The following is an 11,918-nucleotide window of genomic DNA, read 5'->3' as shown; positions in this document are numbered from 1 at the left end:
AGAGGAGAGAGAAGCGGGGGAAACACTGAAGCACATTTAAAAAAAAACAAAAAAAAAACAGCGATGTAACCTGGTCGCTACGTTTTTATAGAGTCCCGACCTCTCACCTGTGCGCTGTTATTGGCTGAGAGCTACACACCCAGAAACGGGTCATGAGTGATGATTGAGAGGGATTATTTTTCTATGAGTCTATACATTGTTTGTTTGTTTGGGGTTTTTTTTTAGGAAAATTCTGCATAGTATGCCTTTAAGGTTGATTCTAATACTTTTCTGTGTGTCTTTCTATACGAAAAACAAAATGAATTTAGCATTATCTCTCTATACCTGCCATCAGATCATAATGTAGGGAGATATCATTAAATATATATATGACTGAACAGTTCAATAAATAGAATGTGATTCTCCTGACTTTTTTCAGAAAATTGCAGAGTTTGATTGGTGGTTGGTCAAAGTTTTCTTAAGTTTATGAGGCTCTGATGGTGGCTTAGAGACTTATTACCTCAGTATTTCTGAACTCGTGGCTGATCATCCACAGAGCGAAGCTGCGGCACAAAATTATTGGGCTACAGTTCACATTCTTTCCCCTCACTTCCTTCTAATCTTCTTCCACTTCCTTCTAATCTGTCTAATCTTTGTGGCTCTTGAGGTGCAGCTGAGAGGCATACACAGACCTGCTCAGGAAACATTTCTTCCAGGATGTTTTAGTGGAAAAGGGCCTTTAAACAGCAAAAGTGCACATGCTGGATGTAAAACACAGCCAGAGGTCAAAGCACAGAGGATGGGAAGATGTTGACTGCACAGAGGTTTAAGGCCTCAGAGGTGATGAGCTGCGAGGTGATGAACGCTGTTTTAACACCAGAGTCTGTTTTGTGTTGGTGAGGTATTTTTTTTGTTTTTTTTTGTTGTTGTTGTTGTTGTCGGGGGGGAAAATGAGCTATCCGAGTCCGTATGAGGTGGAGATACAAGCGTCTTCAGAGCAGTGAAACACACAACTACTGTAAGTGCACACTCTAAACTGCAGCTAGCGTGGTTACAGTCAGTGCCAGACAAATACACAACATACTGTGTCAATATTTTCCTGACCTGTGGATAAAAATACAGGATATATTTTTTTTAACCCCTTCCCCCTCCCCCTCACAGGTATTTGTTTAAATCCTCGCTGTGGATTGTTTCTCCTCCACAAATTGTCCAGAGACGAGCAGCAGAGAATCCGAAGCTATAGGCTACGTGTTACGGGTCGACAGCAGGGTTATAATATCGGTTGTTGATGGTTTCTCCAGCGTCAGGATGACAGGAAATCTACAGCAGACTGGGGTTTTATAGTAGTAAGAGTGGCTGTCAGCAGTAGAGCAGGTCAGTGGTGAGATAAACACACAGTAACCATCAGAAAACACTGACAGAAAGAGAGAAATTCCCACACACTGTAGAAGTACACAGCTACAACCACAGCCATTAACAGCTCAACTAGCTAGTCCTCACTGAAGATGCTACACAGGATTCACACAACAGTGTCTGTTTCACGGCGTCTCGTCGGGATAAACTGCTACAGAGCTGCTTCCCTGTCTCTACGGCGACAGACTCCACCGCCCAGTCAGATCTATTTACAGAGTTTTACAAAAGCGGGGATGAGAGATTAAAGCGGATGACACTCGGGTGATATTTTGCGGTGATGCAGATGAGCAATATTGGCTTCAACGGGAACAGATGTAGGCAAGACGCATCGGTGCTGATTTAAGAAGGCTGCAAGGAGCTTCTGTGAAAAAATCTGTAAATGAAAAGCAGTTTGATGTGTGCAGATTTGGGCTGATATTGACCTCGAAATAGCATTTATAGAGTTTTATTTTCCGGTTAAGTTTTAGATGCATAAACATAACCATGACATTAAGTTTATATAGTTGCTTCACTTTCCTAAACTTAATGTTTTCACGTGACAAACATGCAAGAATGATGTGAACTTCTGTCTCTGTCTCACAATCATTTCAAAAACTAAACTTACTGTAGTAATATTTAAATTTTTGTTAATAACTGAGTCTGTGAGAGTCAAAATTGCCCATCTGCACTGCCTCAAAACGTGTCCAGAAGCGTAACAGTTATGTGCGTTTGTGGTTTAATACAGATGAGAAATCAGGTGTTCAGCAGTCGTTCCTTGTGGAAATGATGATTGTTGTAGTTGCAGACGGAGGTGATGGTCTAGTGGTCTGTTTCTCCTGGTTCCTGTTTACACCGAACCTGAAAACCTCCTGAAAGACACAAAGTCAAAAACTGAAAACTTAATAACTTAATATTATCAATAAAAGTTTTGTAACATTTGTTTCTCTGTATGTTTTCATTTTATGATCAATATTCTGCAGCTGCAACATGAACACCCGGCTGATTACACACATTTAAAGCACATAAAAAACCTTCACTCAAGGGTTACTTACTAGCTCTTTCCAGAGCTTTCAAGCCTTCAGCTGGAGTTGTCATCATGTGACCTGAGTATGGAACTTCAGTCACATGATAACAGGTGGTCGTATTTGGGGGAAAAACATGTGGATGGACAGAACGACCACCTGTAGTCATGTGACTGTCGTGTGGTGACAATTAAGCCGTCTCCATGACAACGGAGCAAACTCAGTCTGATGATTAAGATGCAGCTGTGAGGGAAAAGCCTCTAAGTGGACCTTCGGTGATTTTTTTTTAAAACCAGAGTTTTAAGACTTAATTCACCAAATACATGTGTAGAGATTAAATGATTAGTTGATCGACGGAAAATTAATCAGTAACTAATTTGACAATTGATGAATCATTTAGATGCAAGAATGGCAAAAATCACTAGTTCCAGCATCTCAAAAGTGAATATTTTCATTTTTTAAATTCTTCTATGATATTAAACTGAGTATCTTTTGGCTTTAGATTGTTAGTTGGATTAAAAAAGACATTTTAATAAATCACAACGGGCTCTGAGAACTCCTGATGAGCCTTTTTTGCTCTTTGTGGACATTCTGTAGAAGAAATGATTAATCCATTAATTGAGAAAATAATTGAGATGAATCGTTAATGAAATTAATTTCAAGCCCACCAAATCATACGCTACAAAAACGATTTGTAACATATGATTTAATGTATATAATGTCATCTTGTCAGTGTTTTAAACCCACAACTCAGTTAACAAACAACCTTCCTGAGTTATCAGATGAGCTCGATGCTTTTAATGCTACTTAGTGTTTCCTAGCTACGGTTGTTAGGCTAACCCATCTACAAATATAATATGATTTGCTTGTTTTGAAACTTGCAAAATGCACTTAGAATCCGGCCCAGTCACCGCTGGTCGGAAAAAACATGACACACTGAGATTTTACCAAAAATCTGTGGAGCAAATACAGCTTCACATCACAGCAACAAACTTTTACTAACTAAACTTTAAACTGCATCTCTGTCTTCTGTTTTATGTCCTTTTCTTGACGTCTGTCCTCAACTGTCTTGCTTTTGGTTTTAATTTATGGCTGCAGTGATGAAGCAAAAGATATTTTTGTCACTGTGGACAAACTTCTACCTGGCTACTAGACGTCCAGTTTGCTGGGACTGACGCTGTGGATGAGCTGGGAGGATTCGCTGGAGGCGGCGCTGTACCCTTGGATCAGCAGGTTCTTGTTGAGGTCGCCGACCCCGCTGCCGGCCTGCAGCTTGGGGAAGGGAGGCGATTCTGCACCCTGTCGCTGTTCTCGCCCGTGGGCGTCCAGGTCCATCAGGTGCTCCAGGGGGCAGCCGTCTGTTCCCTCAGTGACCGGAGAAAACTCCTGAGCGCTCGCCTGCTCCTCCCTGGAAACCGGACTGATGGAGACAGATGGAGAACTTAAAGAAACAATGATGACAGAGATAATATTTAATTGATTTCCGATTTCAGTATTTAATATTAATTAACAATACTGAGTCATTTTTTCCTCATTTTTTGGTCGTACATGATACAAAATCAGATCTGGATGATTCATAAATAATAATTTTGTATTTGAAAGTTCAAATTAGAATTTGTGAGTGTCACATGACAATAAATGAATCTTTCTTCTTTCATCTGAGACACCTCATACGTAATTGTATCTGTTGGGCTGAGAGACACTGGCAAGGGATGACAATGAGATGCAAGACTGGAGAAAAAGAAGCCAAAAAAGGCCGACTTTATTGGTATGTGGGGAGTCAAAACCTGGCAGACACACTGAAATGTGAAGAAACGTACAAACAGCATGAAAAAGAACAACAAAACAGCTTCTTCTGTTCTACTCTGCACGTCTTGAGTCGATGCTAATTGTGAACTGAGCCTGAGACGGCAGGAAACATCAGAGACGTCTCACCTGACGTCCATGGACTGGACTCCGTCGGACAGCTCGTCCACAAAGCTCTTGTTCTCCAGAGGTCCCAGCATGATGACGGGGGCTTCAGCAGGAGTCGGGACGTCTTCATCCAAGCCGACAGCAGGCTCTGCTCTCACGTCAGATGCTGCGAACAGGCAGCGTCAACGGGAAGTTATTTTACAACAGAGGAGCTGCAGGTCTTTAAGCTCTTTTAATCGAATGAGTGGTCATATAAACAGAATATATTTATGGATTATGTTCAGTGAATGTGGTGCAGTAAGTGTGTCTGTTGGTCACAGATTGGATGATTCGTTGAACAGATTTTGTAACTTAGTGTTTAATAACGGAAGAATCAATGTGATTTATTCCCACTATGCTGATAAAACAGTTGTAATGTGCTGTAAGCCGCTGTGGGTCAGAGAGTTCATCAATTGCTGCAGTATTGTGTCGGTGTTATTGGTGTTACTGCCAATAACCATGAGGAGGCGCTGCTCTCCTGCCTGACGAACACTGCTGAGTCACACTGCAGCTGAGACGCATCAACATCAGTTTTATACAAAACTAATTATGTGACAGAAACCAGATTAATAAGGATTAAAAATAAAAATTTGCATCCAAATTAAATAAAGACAGAAAGAAAGACACGACATAGCAAAAATAAAAAGTCAAGGATTGACAGAAATTAAAGACATTAAATTGCTTTAGTGCAGAAAATGAAGTCATCAGACAGATGAGAGGATGTTTGGAAGTGTTCAGGAAGGTGTTTGTGTCTATTTAACATTCACCTGCAGCACTAGACGGAGTGTCCACTTCACTCTTCCTTGTTCTCTTCATGATTTCCTCAATTCTCTGTTGAAACAGACAGAAACACAGATGTGACCGATGATGTCGTTGACGAACAAATCTCACCACAACGAGGAACATTTAGCAGCTGTTCAACGTTCACTCTTGACTTTGGATTTCGTGTCCTGGTGCTTTGGATCATATCACATGATGCTTGGTTGTAATAGAATTGTAGATGTCATAATTTCCCTTTTTTCAGAGCAGCATGTCGGCTTAAAAGCTGAGATTCAAATTTCCTTCTTGACCTTGAAAACAGCAGCTGAGAAAGTTAAGATAAAAATTTCACTAGAAAAAAAGAAAATCTGAGCATCTAAAATAAAATGACAACTGGGCAAACTCCACCTGCTGATGAAGATCATATCATATGTGATAATATCAAAAGCAGCAGGGAAGCTACTGAATGAACTTTTGATTGGAGATCGTTTCTGCTGTTTTCAAGGTCAAGAATGAATCTCAATTACTGCTCTGGTTTCTAAGAAAGAAACTAAAAGTGTTTCATTTTTTATTATTGTCATTTTCACCACATTCAAAAAAGGCCATGTGACGAGTTTGATGTGAATCTGTACAATAATCTGTAATTTTTTAATTTTAATCCAAACTAGATGACCTTAAGATCTATTGGTACCAATCATGTCATGCTAGCTTGTTGGGAAGGAGGCTGAATAACGCTCCGAAGGCTTTTCAGAGGGAAAAACTGGCATTGACATTTTCAAAGGGGTCCCTTGACGTCTGACCTCAGATATCTGGATGAAAATGGCTTCCATGGTTACCGACGAGTCTCCCCTTCACAGACATGCTCACTTTATGCTAATCCCATGCAGTTTTTTGAATGCAGTATAAATGTATTGAATATTTCTGCATTCTGGGTCCCTAAACTGTCTCAGAATTGCATTAATTGAGTCTGACTGGAAAACTGAGACTCTTGTGGATTCAATGAGCCCAACTGTATTCATGTGTGATGATGTTATGTCATTTCATTGTAGTGAGACCATTTTTTGAAACTTGACCTCACTTTATAAAATGACCTATTGTGACCTCTAGGATCATCACAGCCTCATGAAACTTTACAACCACAAACTAGAGACTGAGAGCATTCAGAGGATGTTTGGCTTTCCTGGGTATATTAACAATACGGGAGTTTCTGAGCAATTTCCAGAACAGAAGTGCTCGCCATCCAGTCTCTGAAAAATGCAATTCTTACAGAAATCTCCAAATGTCAAATTTTTCTGTGGTGTTCCTCAAAGTCCAAGTGTCTTAATGTGTTATTTTGGAGGGATTTTTGACCATTTTTATTAATCCTCGACTGGTAAAAAATGGTTAAATTTTGCACCAAATCCATGTAACAAATAGTATCAACCCAAAAATTGCTGCAACAACTTGTGAGATATTAATTGAGCAGGTGGATGACCATCATATACTTTACTATACTTTACAACATTCAAAATTTGAATAGGTGTCTAACGAAACACAATGTTTATTATAGATTTATGAGTAGAAACACAGAGACACACAGTGCTGAGCTGCATCTCAAATTAATCTTGATCCCCCTAAACATCCCCCGTTACCCCCTAAAAAAGACAAACTTGGTGTGTGGTGGGTGTGTGAGGGTTAAAGGAGATCTGTTTGGTACCTTCTTCCTCTGCAGTCTCTCCTGCTCCTCTTGGATGTGCAGCTGCTCTCTCTCCAGTCTCTTCCTCTCAGCTTCTCTTTGGGCTCGCAGGAAGGCCTCCTCCCTCTGAAAAACATCCAGTCACTTACTCTCTCTTTTTCTACAACTGTATGTTTAAGTCTGTTCTGTATTTAAGGTGTAATTTCCACTGTTTTAATCCATTTTTACAGTTTCAGTTTGATTTATTTATCATAATATCTCTTACTGTCCAATCGCCATTTTTTATAACATCATAACAGAACAAACAGTAGTTCTTCTTTATTTCTGTATAATACCAATATTTAGAAAAACATGATAACCAATGTAATCATAATTTGTTATTTGCTAGAAGATGTGAATTATATAAATGAAGAAAATAAAGAAACATTTCTGCTTTTTGGGGTTTCATGTAAACATGCAGTTGATTAGTAATCTGACTTTTTTTTTGTAATAAAGGCTTAATTACTGTATTTTAACTGTATTAAAATAAGAAAAATACAGAGAAAACAGAGTGAAGTGAAAGAGTTTCAGTTGTATTTGTAATATTTTGTATAATAATCTCTCCTTTTATCCACTACGTTCCCTCTCTGAAGTCTTTTTCTGCAGACGTGTAAAAAGCCCAAAACGTTGGTTTTCTCAGAGAAAATCCTGCTGAAGAAATCAAGTTTCTGTAATTCTCTACTTTGATTACATGACGTTTAAGAAATCTGATTACTGCAGAACACTGACTCAGTTACTCTTATAAACACACTGACTGTAGAAGCATTAATTTGTTAAAAAATGTTTTCCCTTTTCTCTGTTGAATCACAATTATTTATATTTTTGATGATTAGGTATCATTATTGCACCTGAAAACTTGAAACATGATTAATTGGGTTTGTGACTGAACGTCTCAACATTAATGTGATAATTTATTGACATGACGTTTACCTCTTTGTCCAGCTGATCCTGCATGTCCTTCCATCGCTGCTCCTTCTGTCTTCTCTCCTCTTCCTCCCTGCTCCTCCTCTCCTCCTCCCGCCTCACTCTCTCCTCCTCGGCCTGTCGTAACGCTCTTTCCTGCTGCTCTCTGGCCTCCTGCTTCCTCCTCTGCTCCTCCTCGGCTCTCAGTCTGAAGGAACACATCAAGTTTGAGCTGTACGGGCCACCGTAGAATACTACTAGCATGATTAAAGAATATAATCTGACATATTTTTAACCCAGTTTCTAGAATAATTTGGTTTTTTGATCACTGTTTCCCGAAGCCCAAGATGAAATCTAAACGTCGTCTTATGTCCCAACTAACAGTCCACAAAGAATTTCAGTTTACTGTCACAGAAGATGAAAGAAACCAGAAAATATTCACATTTAAGAAGCTGCAAACAGAGAATTTTGGCATTTTTATATCATCAAAATAGTTGGCAATTAATTTTTTGTCTATTGACTAATCGTTGCAATATATTTTGCTCATTGTTTGTCGATAAAATAATTGTTTTTATTTGTGAATCAATGAAACACAATATTAAGTTAATTGTAAATCAATAAAACAACATTTAGTTGTCTATATTAACAATGTGAAGGAGTTAATCTGGTTATTATAAATATTTCTTCTGTTTTTCATAGCAACAGACTAAAAGAAGCTGAAATGATCTATAACGTTAGTCCATGTATGTACAGTATATATAACATATCATCAGAAACACACACCTCTCCTCCTCCTGCCGTTGTCTCTCCTCCTGCTCCTTCTGTATTCGGGCCAGACGGCGTCTCTCTGCCAGCAGTCTGGACGCCTCCTCGGCATCCGTCGTCCCACCAACACTCCTGCCTGTGGGCGTGCCAGGAGACTCTGTGGTGGTGGAGGAGGAGGAGGAGGGAGAGAACAAAGACGGTTCAGTAAGGAGATGTATGCATGTATGCAGTAACGTTTGTTAAAAACCCTTTTGGCGGTGAGAGAAAACGGCGGTGAGGTGAGTTTCTCATTGTAAGGAGACAATGAAATGCTCCAATCACAAACTAGTAACATTTTAGTGTTTAAAACTGTTTAATAATATAAAATGAAATAAAGAAAGATCAGCACTTTTTAACAGTAAGAACATGATTGTAATGATATAATAACAGGGTTTCTGCAGTTTCCACCAAAAAATGTAAAATTTAAAGACCTTTTTAATACCACATAGAATATAATTTAATACCTGTTTCATGATCATACTGGTCAAAGTGTGATGGGAAACCATAATGTTACTTATTAAGAACATGAATTTACATTTATATCACATTTTTGTCACTACTTCCCAGATACATATAACAATGATTCCTAGTAATATCATTCATTATATAGCGTAATAATGATTCATTTAAGTTTTTGCTATAATCTTGACTTGTCCAGTGTGAGTGGATGAGCTTCCTGGTGACTGTATCTGCAGCACCAGTCTTAGACCATGTCCACACTGAGCCAGTTACATTTATAAACAGATCCTTTTCTCTGCGTTGTGGCCCTTCATCCAGACTAAAACAGTGTTTTTCTTCCCCAAAAATGAATCTTTTCCAAAAATGCCTCCAGTGTGTAAATCTGAAAGCGTTGGCTTGGCATCGTCGTGTGTGCGGGGGAGACACTGTTACTGTCTACTGCAGGCAAGAGGAAACATTCAAGACCTTTGTCTTTGCCTGCAGATCTGCAGATACTCTGAATAAATCAGAGGGGTGGATGTAGTTGGTTCTGTTTTTACCAGATTGGGTGTCTGCGTAGCCAGACATCTTCACACATATTTCATAAATTTTGGGCTGAACATGAATGCTCCGTGCAGACCCTCACTGACATCATATGGACGCAGATGCAGGAAGTATAAACCGGGCTTCGATGTGTAAAACTTGGTGTCTCAGGACTTAAAGGCAAATGTTATAATTACAGGGTGGATGTTTTTGTAGTTTTCTATTAATAAATTCTTCTTTTCAGAGGTCTTTGTGGAAATGAAGCTGAGAATTTGGATTAACTGTGACGTCTTTGAGGATGATGCATCCGTTTGCAGCAATACAGAGTGTAAAAATGACGACTTCAGTCAGCTCATGAACTAAATCCTCTGTGACAAGGCTGATAATAAACACTCAACAATGTGCTCACAAACACACACACACACACCTGCAGTCAGTTCTCTGCTGGTGGATTTGGGGATCTTCTTCTCTGAGGTCTCAGATTTGGTGGATTTCCTCTCCAGGGTGCCATGACCTTTGACCTCATTGTGACCCCTGTCGTCATTGCTGGGGGTGCTGGCCCTCTGCCGGTGCGGGGAGGGGGGGTACTGGCCGGGGGAGCAGGGAGACTGGGCCCGACTCCTGTTTGATCTCACCCTGTAACCAACACAACCGCATCGAGACACCTGAAGTATGAGCAGGATAGTGTGTGTGTGTGTGTGTGTGTGTGTGTGTGTGTGTGTGTGTGTGTATGTGTGTGTGTGTGTGTGTGTATGTGTGTGTGTGTGTGTGTGTGTGGTACCGTTTCGGTGTGGCGGGGCCTTTGCTGTTGGCCCTGAAGGAAGAGCTACGGGCCGGTGTGTTCGGAGTCTCCCCCTGCAAGTCACATTTTACAAATATTAATAATAATATTAATATATGTTGTAAATAAATGATCAAAAATGACTCAGCAATGTTTGTTTTACATAATTAGACACGTACAACTGAGGAGGTGGTGCATTATTTTCATTATTGATTAATCTGTTGATTATTTTCTCAATTAACTGATTAGTTGTTTGTTCTATAAAATGGTGAAGAAGTGACGTCTTCAAATGTTTTGTTTTGTCCATAACCTAAAGATATTCAGTTTACTCTCTTCACATTTGAGAAGCTGGAATCTGGAATCAGAGAATTTGGGCTTTTTTTCTTTAAAAATGGCTCAAAATGATTAATTGCTTATCAAAATAGTTGGTAATTAATTGATTAATTGACTAATCGTTGCAGCTCTAGGTGCACCATTCTGACTTTTCACAGAAAATGATCAGTTTTACACACTTTTTACCAACATTTTGGGGGAAATCCACTTTTCTTTTAACCCAATTTTCCAATTTCCCAAAAGTATCTTTGGAAAGTTTGAGTTCTCCACTAGAACTTAAAATGACTTTCAATGTGTTTCAGCAAAGAGCCACTGAATCATCCAGCAATAACTGACAAGAACATTAATTTTTAAACATGAGAGTAACTACTGTAAAACATCGAGTCCATTACTGAGAAGCCTGTCAGCTTCATTAGAGCCTGACATGAGAATGAAATCTTCTTCCTGTCTCGACAAACATCGATCCATCTTTCCTGTCCGACCCTGTTCCTGCGACTGTCGGCATTACGCTCGTATCCTGCACAGATCTCACAACGACCTCCATCTCTCAGACTGAACTGGCTCCACATTGTGAAAACAGCTTAAATTTATATGAAGTAAATATAAAGTGCTGAAAGGACTGAAGCCTATAAAACATCTGATAGATCATAATCATTTCACTAAGGCTCATTATTATCAGTTTTTACCAATTTCTTCTGACAAAATATGTGATTTTTCAAGAAGGATGTGATTATATTGAGCTAATTTCTGTCTGGATTTTATCTGCAAACTAAAACCAGTTTGTGTTGTGTTTGCTGCACAAACTGAAGTGGTATTGTGATGAGCACTGCTCAGAGTGTTTACAGTAATAAAAAGTGAAGAACGGGAAATGCAGAGAAACGATGATGCAGTCGACCTACAAATGCAAATGTCATTTTTAAAATCTGATATTATAAACAATAGACTTCTGAAAATGATTTGGAGAAAAAGAGAAGTATAAAAACCTGCTATAACATGAATTTTTCCAGATTTCTTCCAGTCCTGAGGCTCGGTTTTACAATCTTAATTTTGATGACACAATGAAAAAATCTTCCTGAGGCTCCCGAGCTACGTCGGCACTTTAACTCTGCATTTTACTACAAGAACTGTGCACAGAACAGGACGAGGTTTTAGTTCTTGTAGTGCAAACAGCTAAAGATTCTCATAGTATATTCCTGTTGATGGTAGAAAGACTGAAAACATCTTAATCCTCTTCAGGAAAGAAACATCTGACCACAGCAGCAATAACTCCATCTGTCAACAAGGATCCAGGAAGGTT

General features: G+C 39.2%; 1 protein-coding gene across 4 annotated transcripts in view; it reads right to left on the bottom strand.

The window, feature by feature from the left end:
- Positions 1 to 902: 902 nt before the first annotated feature.
- Positions 903 to 11,918, bottom strand: part of map7d2b (MAP7 domain containing 2b) — a 36,340-nt gene continuing 25,324 nt past the window's right edge. For all 4 annotated transcript variants that reach the window (XM_044340159.1, XM_044340160.1, XM_044340161.1 and 1 more), the window contains 9 exons: positions 10,289 to 10,362; positions 9,935 to 10,143; positions 8,506 to 8,644; positions 7,750 to 7,930; positions 6,802 to 6,906; positions 5,114 to 5,177; positions 4,329 to 4,473; positions 3,536 to 3,813; positions 903 to 2,240 (listed from right to left, as the gene is read on the bottom strand). In XM_044340159.1, coding sequence (XP_044196094.1) covers positions 3,543 to 3,813; positions 4,329 to 4,473; positions 5,114 to 5,177; positions 6,802 to 6,906; positions 7,750 to 7,930; positions 8,506 to 8,644; positions 9,935 to 10,143; positions 10,289 to 10,362 — 1,188 coding nt within the window. In that variant the 3' untranslated portion in view covers positions 903 to 2,240; positions 3,536 to 3,542. The remainder of the gene's footprint in view (positions 2,241 to 3,535; positions 3,814 to 4,328; positions 4,474 to 5,113; positions 5,178 to 6,801; positions 6,907 to 7,749; positions 7,931 to 8,505; positions 8,645 to 9,934; positions 10,144 to 10,288; positions 10,363 to 11,918) is intronic.

Source organism: Thunnus albacares, chromosome 21 (genome assembly GCF_914725855.1).
Source record: "Thunnus albacares chromosome 21, fThuAlb1.1, whole genome shotgun sequence".
NCBI lineage: Eukaryota > Metazoa > Chordata > Actinopteri > Scombriformes > Scombridae > Thunnus > Thunnus albacares.
This window is presented reverse-complemented; position numbering and strand designations above follow the sequence as displayed.